Below are 16540 nucleotides of genomic sequence, written 5' to 3'. Positions count from 1 at the left end.
CGTTCACACTCTATACATTATGGATGAATCTCGAAATAAGTAAACGGCTCGCTAAACCCACCATTAATTTATATATTTTTAAAAATGAGAACTCCAAAGAACTATTCATAATACGCAAGTTTCCGACTGCGAAAATCGGTCTAAGAAATTTCGATTGGTCGTTACAAAGCATTGCGCTAGACACAAAGATATATTTCTCAAGTTTTACATGATGTAGCATCAAAGGACGATTTTATGCTTAAAGTTCAAAATAGCACCATTGATTTTAGTTAAGGGTTAGCTTGATTCAATGAAAAAAGCAAAGTTTATGTTTCATACTGTATCAAACTATATTCTATCACCTCAAAGATTCTGGATATAGATGCTTCAATTCAACTGTGTAAATATAGGCATTTTATCAAAATTAATTTTAACAAACCCCGAATCCTAGGAAGGAACCCCGAATCCGCTGGAAAACGAACCCATAGATTCGTCTCCCGGGCCTAGGACTGTTTGTTCTCAAAATTCCATAGAGCTAATCATAATAAAAGGGTATTGCTAAGGTAATTGTGAAACGTAAGCTTCCCCGTGCCATATTCCTGCATTTTTTAGCCTAAAATGTCGCTAGGTTATTTTGCAGTAACTTCCGTAAAAAATAATAAATGTCTGTTATTTTCTTACGATTTATCGATTACCTCTTTACCTGATAAGGAAACAACTAAAAAAAGTTTTTTTTTTTTTCAACTATTTATTACTATTATTTGCTTTCTTTATATAATAAAATGATTTTTTTTTTCGATTCGTTTGCCTACCAAACCGACCGTATCACTATATAGCAAGAGAACAAAGTGTGCTTAAGATCTGTGCGACCGAACAATCATATTTTTCCGCTGCCACGATTAGATAGCTAACCTCCTGGCTTGGAACCCTTGATGACAAACATAACGTGTGCCGATACGAGGACTTCTGATAAATACTTTAGTTCCATATATTTTGTTTGGCAGCCATTAAATGAGAAACAAGTTATTGGAAATGGAAAAAAACGTTGCTAACCATATGCGAAGTTCTATATGTCTCTCTTACAAACCTCAAATATATATATATATATATATATGAATTTTTAAATACAACCACCTCTACGCGTCTGAGAATACAATCTCAAACCATATCGTAAGTTTTCGTACAAGCGGGGACAAATGAGATCCCATGAATAGAACCGCTGGCTGTTAAAGCTGAGAATAACGCTGCACGTGTAGATAGTATAGTCCTTAGTGTCGAAGTAATTTTCTATTTTTAGAGTGACTTGTTCAGTTATATACAGTGAGGTACAGTGATCAATGATGGATCGCACCCAGTTGAAGTTTTCAGCTTTCAAAAATAGTTTTCTCTCCAGAGAAGATGTTTCTAAAGAGCAGTAGCAGCACCAGCAGCAGCGGCACGGTAGTATTCTATTCCAATGTCCTGCATCGATGTACGTAAGAAGCTTATCCGTGCCATTACGTATTGCTATACAATCCTTGAATAGAGAGTCTATAAATGTCCAGCAAGATTACCAAAGTAGTACTTCAAAAGTACACACACGAGACTAATGCGTGATTGCAATTTGCCATTCTGTTTTTTAAGGAACTTGCCCCAGGCGTTGCCACGAAAACACCGCTTTTGGCACTATTAGTGCAAATACATCTAAAGTAACGTCGATGAAGTTACTCACGCTAGATCGACTAAGTTAGTTGAAACTGAAACGTCCAATCAGCATGTAACGACGAGTCGTACACAATTACGTACACTAAAAATAAATGGGATGATTATTATAAGTGGATCCTAACTAGACGGTTGCGCTGTTGTTGCTGATTTACGCCTAGCTATAGATTCATTGTACTAATTTTCCTAGTAATATTCTACGATGGCTGGACGTTGCATCAATGTCGGCTGTGTTGTCAATAGGTAAACGCACTGGGCATTTGACCCTTGCAGTTCGCTTGGAGGCTGCCGCCGTTGCCGTCGCTATCACAGATCCTTTATGAGGCAACGGATGTCGACCGCCATGTATTACTTGTTGCGGATACTTGCTACTCTACGATTGCAAACTCACATATAGCTCACAGGAGAACCCTGTTCAACTATTATTAGAAACATACGTGAAGATAACAGAGCGTCGATAGGCTCACCTGGACCTTGGCTTCGGGGCCGATCCCGATCTTGCGCATGAGAGTGACGCCATATGCCTTCTAAAGATGGGGTGTTGAGTGGCGTTTGGATATCTTTGCAATGGCTGAATAATTGGCAAGGTTCTGCTGCGTTCGGAGCACTAGCATGCCATGACGCTGCTGCTAAGAAGCCAGACTAACTATAAACTCCGAGGAGTATGAATGGTCTAAAAAATAGCTTCGGTACTCGAATATGTCTGGTGAGGTGTTGCAGAGCCTGGCCTCGCTGAGATACTTGTTTTGTCGTAAATATGTTTCTGCATAGGTGTACATATATGCACATGGTGTTGGTATACAGAGACGAAAAGACGCATAAACATACGTTTCTTCGAAGTTATTCTTACATTTAAATTAATAGTTCGGTAATGTTTTATTTTAAAACGACTAAAGATAATATGCAATAAAGATTGCATGCATAAATGTTTCGATTTATCAGTAATCGTCAGACTGCCTCAGTTCTGTACCTCAAACCTATACCCTCTGATTCGAAGCAAAAACAACCAATTCTACCCTCCTGCAATAATTAATCAATTCGTTGTTGAGAATTGTTACGAGACTTTAAGTTATCGAATATCATATTATTAAAATAAGTAACTTATTTATCACAAAAATCCTTGCCTGCAAACAGTTAGCAGCAGGAGTACAAAAAGGAACACTGAAGCAGCAGCAGTCAGTGTCTAGTCCTTTTTATTTAACATGATAATGAAAGTTCAGCCGGCCCCTGAGTTCCTATAAACAAATTGTTATTCACCTCAGTATTAACAAACCTTACAGCTGCGAGACATAAGGGAGTTGCTTTTTTCGAGTTACTAAGGCAAAAACCCAAAACAACAGTCGACTAAACTTAGTTCGCCGGTAGAGCTTTTTGTTTGTTTTTGCCACGTGTCGTTTCACGCGAGTGGACCCGTATAAGCATAAATGGTGCGAATTTCCTTCTTTTAACGATATTTCCTATGCGTGCGAATATGGGTCTACCTGCATGTATCACTGCTAATCTTGGCCACGTGTGCTCGTTTTAAATATGAACGACGGAACTAGCGTGTCAGTTCCGATGTCGTACCATATTACGGTTTAAGCACGCTCAAATGATGATCGCTTATCTGATGGCCCAATCAATTGTGTAGTTGTCCTTCGTAAGTCACGCTAGTTTAGGACGCATAGTAGCCGTTTCTCACTGATAAACTTTCTTTTAGTAATCTTCTTATGGCAAGCCCAAAATAGTCTCATATAGTAAACTGCATAGCGTGTCGCCACATATTCCTTCCGTCCGGAAAAACGGTTCTATTCTATCCCCCACGATAGGCTTGCTTGACAAGAATTGTTTATTTTGCCTACTATTACATATCGAACCTCAGCGTGATTTGCTGGCTTAAAGAATCGTCAATTCCCTATCTATACAAAAGTTTAGTTATAAGCTTGTGCCAGATACCGGCAATTAAACGGCAACGCTAGCGTAAACTTCCCCGTAAGAGTCTGCTGCAGACGAAATGAATGAATGAACTGTAGAAACTAGTTCGCTAGACTAAATACCTCTAGGTGATGAAAAAAGGCTTGAGAGCGCTCTCTGAGCAAGCACATATCTGCATAATGCGAATGTCTTTTTTTAAAAATGCCGTTAGCAAAATGTCATTTATAAACTACTGCTTGATGAATCCCTCACCAAATGTTACCTTTAACCGTTTGATGTTTGCTTGGCATTCAAATCGGAAAGACCAAGCCTTTCAGGACTGCAGGGAAGAAATCACCAACGCCTCTTAACAGTCGTGGCATAGAAGTGGCAGCATTAACAAATGAAGATAGTTTAAAGAATCCATGTTCACTCTTCATTTGGATAAAAGTTTTGACATTGAATTACGCTTAACAACGCGCAAGTGATCACCTTGCGTGCAATAACCTATTGGAGCTCTGCGATACGCATCTTTCTAAGGTCGAATTTATTGAGTCCAACCTTGTCTGCAGCCAACTGCCGTTGACGGTTTCTCAAATAGAGGCAAACCATAAAATAGATTGGACTGCAAACAAGGTGTACAATCGTGTTTTTGTCGGAACATAAAATATGATTTTGTGGAAATCTTCTTTAAAGCTGTGCGTTTATACTTGGTGAAATGCTTTATCAATGCTCCTAATTGGTGCCGAATGCCGAAACATCGTACTCAATCCACAAAGATTTACGGTATTATGGGGTAATAGCGTTCGGCGGTATAGTATTAGGATCTCAGCGTTCCGGAAGTCTTTAGAATAAAATCATAGCATAGTAGCGGGTATACTCGTCACCAGCGGCCCTTTGCCGCGGGTCGCTCATACCTACTGTTCTTGCTCTATAGCGAACCTCGACAAGGCCACCTGTTTGATGAACTGAAAGCAAAAGCATTTGTCCTGATTGACAATAATAAACATATGCCATGGCTAGCGTGTTGGGATCTACGAGAATATATTGGAAATCAACGGTAACGTAGGGTGTAGTAAGTCTTTGACAGTTTGAAAGCATGTAAGCAGGTGAAGAGACAGTAGCCTCAATACCGACCGGATCAGATAGGGCCTTAAATCTGAATGATTAAACAGGACTCGTACTTACTTACTCTACTTCTGAGCTTGGTAGACTGTATCATGGTGAGCCCCGCACTCAGGCCCTCGAATAGCTTCGACATGAGTTTGAAAAAAGGTTTTTTCAACAAGCTTGCAAGGGTCTTCCGTTTAAAATGAAGCTGATAATCACCAATAACTAACAAAACTGCAAGTAAACAAGTAAACCTTTATCTTACACGAATATGACCTGAAGGTACCATTTAGTCTTTTGCTACCTGCTGATAGATTCTAATTAAAAGATACTCATGTAGAGGTACTTTAAATTGAGATAAATATTCCCCCCTGTAGGTCGTTTTCCCCTTGGCGTTCTTGGTCAAACCAATCACTACACAAAACGCATCGGCTATAGCTGGGTTTATTACAATGTTTTTTGCGCTTATATAAAACGAAGTAGCTATATGTTACTAGGTTTCTTTTTGTTTTAGTGTCTACCGCATAATGAAGAACAAATCTGCAATAATACCGATCTTCATCTTTATTTAGTAGTCGTAGCCTTCGTCGGTGTCATAGAAATCGTACCAAGCAAAAAGCAAATTTACATTTTAGAGTGAATAAACAGGCCATTCAAATAAATCATCATCAAACTTCCAATACATAGTGCTACGATCTAAGTCTGTTTTCACACCTTGAAGCTAACAGTTTTCTGTAATAGAAACACAGGTAGCTTATCTTTTGATTCATGAGCAAGATTAGTGATATAATAGGTACATATATGTACACTCTGTAGATAACATCGTCAATAGCTTTCTTCATAGATTTTCTTTTCAAAGTCATCGTGATTCTTATTTTCTAACTCCCCATATTTTCAGCTGGCAATCTCTTGTCACTGGGTGCACGACACCGCTTAGCCCGAAAATGTAACGTACTCGAATTAAGTTAAACTTATTTTTCATACTGAATATTTCAATCCTATGAGTTAGGGAAGTCGACATTCGTTTAACGGAAGTTAAATTAACAAGATTTTTTGATCAACGCGTCTACAATATACCGATCTATCGGTGTTACGATCAGAGTTGAGCTGTGTGGCTTAAATCCATGCGTGTCGTCTATTGATTGATATAACGTGATTCACTTAGACAATAAGTAGGGTATTTCAAACTTCGACGGGAACACAACATCCTTTTATTTCATTTACCGATACAGCACTAAAATCTCATCATAACCAAATCTGAGACTGGTCGTCCTCTGCCGCACCGGAAACTGGAGCTAAACAATATCAGTTAATTTTTTCAGCTTCCAAGGGCCTATTATGACAGATGCAGGGAAAAGCGTGTTGCCAAAGGAACGGACTGTTAGGAACGACCTATCCGGGTAGGATTCCCCCAGATTTTTCTGATATATCAAAAAATGGTTTTTCGCTCCTACACTCGAGGCTATAGTTTAATGTTACGATAATGAAGCAAATTATCATCGAAACCTTCATTAAAGATTAAGTAACACCAGTCACTTGATTCAAGACCAACGGCGGACCCGGTATTAGGGAACGGGTCAACACTTTCCCTTAATAGCCAATGAAAGCATGTTACGAAGCACGACATTTTTTACTGATTATTCAGTCGTCGTAGAATAGCATTTGGCGTATGTTGACAGCCTGATGATGTTGTCTATCGACATAGCCACTCGTTATATATGTATATATCGTCGATATAATAAGAATAAATTTCTTCTTCCGAGTTTCCGTTTTTTACAAATACCAAACATAGCAGAAATGTAACAGAGATTTAGTCTTCGTTTAACATAGAGCAAAGCTGACAAACAGAAGACCCAGTATAAACAAAGCGACGACTGTTGTGCATACTTTCAACTCTATATCATCGTTATTTTTTGGACTGGTACAAGATCTCTGTATAATCGAGTATTGTATCAGCTATAGTAAGTGCCAGTTACTGACGCTATACACACAGTTTGCAAGCGGAACGACTAAGTGGGCTTCTGTCAGGACTTTGCCTTTTCAGTATACCATATAACTCTAGCATACCGGACGCATTAACTTCGATCAATAATCACGCTGATCAACCGCTCTTACATTAAACGATATACGTTTGAATACATTAAGCACGAGTACTAAAAATAACGACAGTTAGTTAGCTCATGCTGGCACTGTTCGATACGGTGAAGATTTGTTGATAGTTGTAGTGTTCACGTCTAACGCATTTCACATTGTAATGACTCTGTGAGACCATTATGCAGCTGAAGTACCCCAACCAGGAGATGCTGACAGTCGACGGGGCTAGTTAAGTAGTTTCACTTAAGTTCTATTGCAGTCGGATTACAAGTTCGGTTCCGACGTACGTGGGTAAACGGAGCTTGTACTTAGCTGCTAGTGAATTGGGTATGAATCGCCCACCGAGAAAATGTTTGCCCTTGTAGTTCTGGACACACTTCTTAGGCGCTGTAAGTGATACGACCATGGCCGGCTTAATTGAATCGGCATGTGGCCCCATCTCGACGTCCCAACCCGACGGCACGTCAACACTCACGATCGGGGTCTGGAATCAGAGACAAAAGCGCGTATTAACATTCCGCTATCACGGAGAAAAAGAACTGAGCGAATATTAAAACTGTACAAGGGTATGTTTCTTAGTTTATCGATAATTTTTAAGACCCTAATAAACGCTACAACAAATCCTACTTAGATAAACGGTCACGACATTTCCACTATCAATATTAAAGCCATTCCTCTCGTTTGTAGATAGTGGTTTTAGTCCGTTGCCATATATCATCCCAGCTTTCCCGCGTTCAAACGATAGCTCAGCATAAGCTTGGAACGCAAAATCTCTTATAGGAACTGGATGTCGCAGTACATACATTTGCCTGTCTAGACTTTCAGAATGTAAGATCCGTACGGATAAACTGTAAAATTTAAGTCTGACGTAAAGAGTGCTCTATCGAACAGGTTATTTTCTGTTTACTAGGCGTGATTCGAGGCAGTGTTCGGACTCAGGTTCTATGGGAAAGAATTCAGCTGATAAACAAACCTTGAATTTGCACAACTTTTGCAACACTTCAACAAATTCAGGTCGTACGGGCGGTCTGAAACCGAAACCAAATAAAGCGTCCACTACCAACGCGAAGTTTTGGTCGACCAGAGTCGCATCTGGCAGGAAGCTCATAAATGAAATCTCCATTTCTTCGCATTGGCGACGAAGGGCCGCGAACAAAGGCTTGGCAGGCTGTTTTGGATAGAATATACACGGATCGTAGCCAAACCACTTCAGATGTCTGAAAGGAACGAGATTCGAACAAGCAATACCTATTCAAATGGACATACGGAATAGCTGGCTAGAGTTAAGAGGCCATCAGTGAACCTTCATTTACTAATTCATGTCTGGTACGATATAATTTATTCGTTTAAGAGGACGATACAAAACTAATTCGAACGAAGTCGAAAAGAAGGCTGTCTTTGAATAGTGATCTAGGTTGCAAAATAGTGTACCTATGCATTCGAACCTCGAAAAAGAGATCAGCTAAGAAGAACATGATATAATCTATTATCAAACCTAGCCGCAACGAGTCCGTCTCCGCCGTTATTTCCCGGTCCAGCACAAATGAGTACTTTCGGTGCCGATGGAGAAGATTTGTCAACATTTCCGGAGCCCCCTTGAACTGCGTTTGGTGGATACGCCTTTGCGATCGCCGTTGCAACTGCTAAGCCAGCTAACTCCATCAATTGATCTACAAGCGTAGGAAAATATAGAATGGAGACAAAGATAGTTGCCAAACTATGGGTAGAGACGATAGACGAAAAAAGGGAAATGAATTTTCGGATAAGATTGTCAGGTTTGCTCAGATAGTCGTAACACGTTAGCAATGTAATTCTACAGGTCACTGTGTTCACTGTAACGTATGCGTCAGAAATGGTGAGGCTTTTCAAAAGTGATAAGAACTACTGATTAAATGCTCGCAGTGTATTAGTAAGCAAAGAATTCCTGTTAGGTTTCAGTGAAATGTATACACAGTATAAAATCTGCCTCAATACATTATCAATGTATTTTTCTATATTGATACATTACCAATGGTAAAGCCGTATTCGTCAAATAATTCGACATCGATCTTGGTAGCCTCGTCCTGGGTGAGGAAGGACATGTCCTCAGGAATCGCAACGTTAAGTGAACTCTTCGTCGACAAGGAGCACATGATGGAAGAGAAGTTGCAACCAAACGCGATGGGCAATATTGCGCTGCCAGAAGACCCGTGGTTAATTGCCGCGAGAGTTAATAACGTTGCTAAGCAAGGCGTTCGTAGGCCAAAGGACGAAGCGGTGCAAATAAGACTGGACGAACCTAGTGAAGTATGCAAATTTTTACAAGATATGGAAGAAAAGGCTTGCAAACGTAAGAGTGTGGCAATCTCGCTGTTAACGCTACGTTGCCGGATTGTGCCGCCTGCAAAAAACCAACAAACGTTAACGAAGAGAGGATTATGAACGGCGTTAGAACGTGATCTCCTAACACGCCGTAAAAATTACTAATCACTGCAGCGAAAGCCGAGCGTAACACAAAAAAAGGGCCACATTTCTCGAATTTTCCTGCTTGAAAACAATACCATATATTATAAAATTCAATAACAAGTGAAAGGAAACTATGTTGTTCGCATAGAATTGCTCTGAGACCTTTCACGAACCTTTTCCTCAGGTAGCCCGAACCTTTAACGAACCTTCGTTAAAGGTGCTGGACTTTCGTGCTGTTAAGATGAAGTTAGTGGTTTAAATCCCCCAGAAGTTCTTCTCTTTTTTTTTAGAATTCTGAATGCTTTTCACTATTTCTGTCTAGAATCTAAATTCTAAATCTGTTATTATATCATAGGCAATAGCGATATTTAACGTCGATTTCAGGCTGCAAAATATGGAGATTCCAGGTTGAAAAGGTACACTTTCGGCCCTCGCTCCATTTTCTTCTTTGTAAAGTTCAGAAATTACTGAACTAGTGCGGCATATTTGTTTACTAAAACCAATAGGACTGTTCGAAGAAGCTTGCTAAACCCAGGAAGACATGGAGCCTTTACCATGACCCGGTCGGCCATCGGACGTTGGTGAAAACCTCGAGCGGTAGAAAATTCGTTGATCGATTGAGTCGATAAGCTGCGAAAACCAGCAATTATGTACCAGAAATTAGGAGCGTGGGTTGTGGATTTGGCGAATGCGTCTTCTTATTGATGTCAAATGTCTTGTTCGGTTTTCGCCAATGCACAGGCATAATTTGTACCATAACTGAAACATGCAACGAGTGATAATCGATTATCGATAGTAGTCGATACTAAATAGAGAAAAGGACAAGTAAATTCCTGATATATGCCAAGCTTAGATTTAAAGTTTGAAAAAGCCACAACGTCCATTTTATCGAAAGAAGCCTAGTATAGATACACTCACATACGTCAGTAGGTCTGGTATGACTAGCTTTCATTTCTGCAAGACAGGCGTGAACGCTCGCACATATAGATTACTAAATCTGTTTATTTCGGATCCAGAGCGATCTCTTCGCACCGCTGAGGTATAATATCCTCATACTCAACATAATAATCACACTCTAGTGCACTTTCCCGACCGATAAACCATCGGTGCGCTAAAAGGGGAAAACAGTTGACTGTATAATGTCATTTTGTAGGTAATTTAACTTAATATAACTTTATACCCGCTTCTGTCTATAGCGTGATCGATGTCAGATTGCATGTCACGCCAATATACTGCGTTCAAAACAACGGTTGGTCGCATCGAGGTACACATATCACCTCGTTAGACCAGTAAGCAGGCGGATTCAAATTTTGGAACAGAGGTACGAACCACTGAAAACAGAACTTACCTATTGTGTATTTTTCTGCGAAGACTCGGAGTAGTTACTGCATCACACATGATAGTTCGGCTTCGTCAGCGGAATTGTTGGACAGACCTCGTGTGCTCTCCAAGCACTCTACAGTATATTCTGTAACTTCTTGAACGTAATTAGCCAATTTTTCACTTAGTCGGTCAATTACATTGCCATCTCCTTCAAATCATAGATGCGGAACAGATCTCAAATCCGAAATTGACCGCTTGGCCGAAACAAATGTGATAGAACTGCAGCTTTTCGTGTTAGCAAAAGCAATCAGATAGCGACTAAGCCAGCCCAGTTGGAAAACTAGGTGCGATCTACTGGTTATGATTTTAGGGACATCTCGTCGTCGTATGCGGCTCATAACCGCGAGTATAGTTAGCAGCATTGAGATTTACCCTAAGGTGCGCACTTAATCAAGGTTTCTTCTAGGTCAACTTCTACGCCAAAGCGAACGGACGCAGAGATCATCATTTCTGCTGTTAAAAGCGCACGCCCGGTGTTTCCACTCTGCGCAATTGTAGGTTGCTCAACAAAACATACACCCACATGCATGCACGCACCCACGCACGCATAGCACGTATATGATGTCACTAGTATTTACATTAGTAAGAAGCTGAGCTTGGCTACGGAGCTCACGAAACATTTGCTTAAGGCGCCCTTTGTAGAGCAAGTAGAAGGTATCGGTGGCGGCTATAGTATCTTTGTGATGTGTAGACACAAAGAAACACGCCCAAACACACGCATTACATGCATATTTTCAATATATATTATTAATTCAGACAAGTACGCCGACGCACAGACTAGACACAAGCTTGTATTCGCCGATTGCCAGCGGTCCGTTCAAGCAGTGTTAAAAAGACAGAACTTCGTCCTGGTAGAGATACTACTCTGTTCGCGTGTTCCGCATGGGGACCGATCGTGTAAATATGCTCACCAATCTCAGCTTTTTTCTTCCTGAAACGATGCGACTAAGGGGACTAAGGGGACGATCGAAGTCTGATCAGGGGCGGCAGTGTCGAATCCCCATCTCTCTCCTGCTCGTGCAACCCCTCAACGCGAGACGTTGTTATGCCGTGTGGTAAAACGACATGGCTTTGGGAAGCTGCCAAGTCTGTGGGAAGAGGTGGCCAGAACAACAACGGACAATGCGGCATGGAGGAATAGCCAGCTGCAAATGGCCTGAGCCCAGCAATGATAGCTAGCAATGCCCGGCCGTTACAATCCACTGAACATTCCACTGCACCACGAACATCCCGGTGAACGTCCACCAACCCATTAATTGCCTAATTTTCACTGCCTTTCCGACCCCTCCCTAAGACCGTTTCTCGGATCTATGAGTAAAGGCTATTCTGGGAGGGCATCCTGTTCTACTTCAGCAGCCAACCGGTAACGTGCAGTGACAAGGGATAACGAAAGTGAGACCGTTGTTGTTGTTGATATCGGGGACTGAAGGCTACGGGACAGCGGGAAGACGTGAGTATGTGGTTGATTAGGCGCTAAGAAATCCAATGCGCCTTCTACACTGAGCTTCCGTTTGTTGCCGTTATTGTATAACGTTGCATCAACGTCTGCATGATCGAGATGTAATGATAGTTTATCGGCGTACCCACAGACACAGCGTTTTTTGCCAAAGAACAAAAACAAAGTGACAATCTATATAACCCTATTAGTATTTAGCTGCTTCGTACGACTTACATACTAGTACACTTACGGTAGTGACTTGGTGACATATTGATTAGATCTGGTAGGCGGCAGTCATATTTCTATAATTATTGTAATGAGCTATCAGGATGCCTGTCGATCTGACATTTTATGGCCCGGTAGCTTAATTAAAGGTCTCACCGAACTCGCCGTAAGTAAACGTAATCCTTTCGACTACGACGTGTTTTGTGTGCGAGGTTGTGCCGATTGCTTAACTGGTTTGTATACTGTTGATTGGCTCTTGGATCACTTACATTACAATACGATAAACTAATACATCTTTTGTTGGAAGTTATCGATAGCAGTGCACGGAGAAGTTTTTCGGAGTTAACTTGAAACTCTTCTTGTGGCCACAAGTTACCTCAAGTATATGGTAAAATATACTTGGCACAAAGGGATAGCTCAAAACGAAGCTGTTTGACTCAACGGCACGAGTTCATTGCTGCAAAACGACCTTTTGAAAAAAGTTACTAATTAGATAATTAATGGCATACAAATACATCACCATGTAATTTATGCAATATCGGCACAAAAATTTACCTTAGTCATGAGGTTGGCGAGGCCTTCTCTAGGTTTAGTGAAATTTCTAAATTATCTATCGACTTGGCCAATAATCTCATTGGTTCCGATGCCTTAAAAATGTGACCATCGATCACCAGATGTCGCTGATGCGCCACCAACTACATGCTTGAATTTTGTTAAGTACTGAGCATAGTCGTTCATGTATGCGAATCGTAATAAACATGAACTATCATGAATATTGTTTTTCCGTTCTTGCCTGGCAGAAAATTGTCTTCAATATTAGACGACATACGTACTTGTTTTCCCAGTTGTAGTTACCCAGCGCAGAGTTGATAGGAAATTCATACCACAGCTGAGATTTGGTAGCCAGCTCTAGTGTCACGAGGCGTTTGCGGCTAAGAAGAAAAAAAAACACGGTTAAAAATAGTTCTAAAGAAACCCGTTTGAAAAGATCCCACCTGCTTGCAAAGGACATTATGTATTACGTATTACTCGTGCACTGCAATTGTGCAATAATACGAAGCCCCGGAACTGTTATACAATTTATGCTTCTACTGTAACAAATGATTGATCAATGATAAGTAAAGACGTAGCTGTTACTAAGCTTCGTATAGTCGAATGAACGCCGTCTGGCGAGGCAAACAATGCGTCTTCTTTGTTTGCACACAATTTCGTACCGTGAATAACGTATTATAAATATACTGCAGCAAGTACATCGCAAGTTTTACTAGTGCCTTTGAAAAAGGAACACATAAATTGGCATACGCAACTATTTATGTTTCATAGCTAGAACAGAATTAACGTGGATCATCGTCCTACCCTTACCCGCCCCCAAAATGTCAATATTAGGACCATAAAAAGACAAGCCAATTTTTTTATCCTCTCAACACCGCCGATTAGGACACGAGTACGTATTTAATGCAGTCTGTTTATTGAAGAGAATCTACATGTTCAATAATATTAGTGTTATTAAACGTGGCATTTTATACTCGAAACATCCTTCTAAATTTATGCTCAAATAAGCCAATTTTTTTAAATTGTTTTTTCTTCTGTACTAATCTGGGCATTCTTTCATTTCATATCATATCGTAGTGAATTAAGCAAATGAGTAACTCGGAACTGGAATATCGATATAAAACTAAAATTTACCCCAAACGTCTCGAAGCACTGCCGGCCTGCCCATACCTCAAGTGTTGAATGAAAGAGAAATGCAAATATTTAAAAAAGCTATATATTTTCGAATGTATTAAAAATCCTATCAATCATAAAAAGAAGCTAAAAAATGACTCTTACTTCTGCGTTCGGTGATCAAAGCAAACAATGAACGAGTGGAGTTTCCCTATCTTCTGAATTAACTAAAATATAAATACGCGTATTGAAAAACGCGACAAATTGGAAACGCCATCTTAAACAAAAAGGTACAATAGTTTAATCACTCAGTCGATGGCATGACATGACATTCATTGATATAGTCTTCAATAACTGAATCAACACCAAACCTGCCTGACAACAAACACTATCAATCGTTGCTGTGAATCCTTGTAATATCACGTTAGGTTATTACCACGTGTGGTTAGGAACCACAATAGGTGCCTTCAACAACTATCTATAATTCAAGTTTCCAATTTTACGTCCGGCATCGCTCTTACCAATTCTATCAAATGGCTGACACCCCCCCCGGGAAACTAAGCACGTCTACGGCCGAATTGGAACCTAGACCACCACGTATATCCGAGAGTAACAGGCAAACACATTGCCCAGTAAACTGTTACTGAGACAGCAGCCCAATGTCATGGCTCATCTATCACTCAGCCTATCTTCGGACCTCGTCTTCTAGCCCATCTCAGTCGTTCACTCATAAATACCCTCACGCAATCACCACATCCTCGATCGATAGCTATGCTATGTGCCTCCGCCGAGAAGCAGATACACTATACTATTGAATTGTGCCGTAGACTTTTACTGTTTAAAAAAAAATTATAGCTGGCGACAACCGGTAGCAGAATCTAAAACTTATATCAACCAATCGGTTAAAGTAATCGGTTTGGCTTACTCTTCATTCATCGAGTACTTTCATTGCAATGCTGTCCGGCTGAATTTAATAAATTATCTCAAAACCAAGTTTCGAGATGACAGTCAACGGATCGGCAACTGTACCTTTGTTTCAACAGAACGCTTATAGAAAACAATCATCACTTTCTTACATAACGGTATTCGATACAAATCAAGAGACAATAATGCTAAATTATATAAAGTTAATAACATTTAATCGGTATAGTGGACATTCTTCGCCAACCTGCTGTGTTTGCTCTTCGAAACAATGGAGCTTGTATTATAATGATCACTGCCATTATCTCTTGTACAGTATGACTCATAATGAGTGCAACAACAAGATAATCTTAAAACAAATTGGTTCTATATAATAAACGTACGCAGTAATCAACGTACAACTTATTTGCTTACAAAGTTAATGCCGGCACCATAGGCTGCTGAGTTCTTCGCGCGAACAGCTGACCTCAGTTTGACTGCATCTTTATGCTAGGCGCTGGCGTAGAGTAAAAAGACAACGCCTGGAGCAAATGGATGCATTTTCCGACTGCATCAGTGAAAGAAAAAAGGATATAAAAGAACGGAATGATGCTGTTTATGTTGAACTTTTCTTTTCAGATATGCTGAAATCCATATTCTACTCTAATAAAAAAGGTGTAAGAAGATAAGCTCTCGACAACAGTATAGTAATTTGGAAGCAGAGAGAAGTTTGAAAAGGTAGTAAATCAAGTTCAACTTAAGTTAACTTTCTCTAGCAATCTAAGTAATATAAAGGTGAAACAACATCGGGTAGGTTGAGAGAGTAGGATCCTGCCCCTCTTCTACTGAAGTTCTTGATTGCAACCTTGATATGGTATGACAATCTTTTTTCTGAGGCCATCGTTCATTTTCGGTCCGCCTCTCACTGCGCGAAACTGGCTGATAGAATTTGTTTGATTTCTTTCAATTATTATACGACGATGTTGACGAAATTCATCGCTTTAAAAATAGAATCGACCAACATGGTAGAACTTTCGTGTCAGGTTTATCAAAACAAGTAAACAGCGGAAGAATTTCTATAAAAGAAGTAAAGGCTAAATCGTCTTTGTCACGTATATTATTATCTTGATAGTTCTCGTCATGTAACTCACCCGTCAAAAAACTTCCAAACAATCTATTAAACCTATTGCGCGAGAAAAATGCTTCCCAGCGTGTTCGAATGTTACTGGCGCTCAATTTTTTTGACAATGCCTTTGTTGCTTCTTCGCAGATCTTGGTGTACAATTTTGTGGGATACATATGGGAGCTCTATATACTAGTAGTATCCGCTTTCCAGCATGATTTCCTGAACGTAGCGGACATCGATGAAGTTCGCACAATCTTTGAGTTTAATGATCGTTTCACTTGTTGTAGTACAAAATAAATTCAGCTCCGGGATGCTGACGAACAATAAACATAACAAAGGGTTCTGCTTGCCTAGCTTTTCTGACAGCTGAAGAATTTTTTTCAGGAGGTAATTTTGCTTAAATGTAAGACAACTCTCGTGGCCGTAGTGAAGAATGATATTTGCTGGAAGGACGCAGTTGTTCAAGAACTCATCTGCCTATAGTACAACCTCAATATTTTCGTTATCAAATGTCTGGAATAATATGGGGGCTGCTTGCGGAAAAATGTCCATAATGTCTTTCTCAAGCTCTCCTTAGGAAG

The 16540-nt window shown here is 40.2% G+C and overlaps 1 protein-coding gene across 6 annotated transcripts; it reads right to left on the bottom strand.

Moving 5' to 3' along the window:
* Window positions 1-5224: 5224 nt before the first annotated feature.
* Window positions 5225-15417, bottom strand: Naxe (NAD(P)HX epimerase). 6 transcript variants are annotated; one of them, XM_086987192.1, is made up of 8 exons: window positions 15269-15326; window positions 13102-13200; window positions 10571-10699; window positions 9877-9981; window positions 8786-9157; window positions 8273-8447; window positions 7751-7994; window positions 5225-7261 (listed from the first exon to the last, which is right to left on the bottom strand). In XM_086987192.1, the coding sequence occupies exons 4-8, from the start codon at window positions 9977-9979 to the stop codon at window positions 7028-7030; spliced, it is 1128 nt and encodes a 375-aa protein (XP_086843318.1). In that variant the 5' UTR covers window positions 9980-9981; window positions 10571-10699; window positions 13102-13200; window positions 15269-15326; the 3' UTR covers window positions 5225-7027. The 6 variants fall into 6 exon arrangements, with proteins under 6 accessions (XP_086843318.1, XP_022659685.1, XP_022659680.1 ...); XM_022803950.2 differs by having other exon boundaries at window positions 10571-10696; window positions 15269-15284; XM_022803945.2 differs by lacking the exon at window positions 10571-10699 and having other exon boundaries at window positions 15269-15417.
* Window positions 15418-16540: the final 1123 nt, after the last annotated feature.

This window comes from Varroa destructor, unplaced genomic scaffold (assembly GCF_002443255.2).
Source record: "Varroa destructor unplaced genomic scaffold, Vdes_3.0 BEIS01000004.1, whole genome shotgun sequence".
Taxonomy (NCBI): domain Eukaryota; kingdom Metazoa; phylum Arthropoda; class Arachnida; order Mesostigmata; family Varroidae; genus Varroa; species Varroa destructor.
The sequence above is the reverse complement of the archived record's forward strand: the minus strand, read 5'-3'. Positions and strand labels throughout refer to the sequence as shown.

Bases quoted from the DNA above. Each gene is read 5' to 3' on its own strand.
- Naxe (XM_022803945.2), bottom strand. From the start codon at position 13,150: ATGAATTTCCTATCAACTCTGCGCTGGGTAACTACAACTGGGAAAACA. The intron at 9,158-9,876 runs GTACATAATTGC...GGTTTTTTGCAG, and splicing joins ACCCACGCTCCTAATTTCTG to GCGGCACAATCCGGCAACGT. The intron at 8,448-8,785 runs GTAATGTATCAA...CTACGCTTGTAG, and splicing joins CGAATACGGCTTTACCATTG to ATCAATTGATGGAGTTAGCT.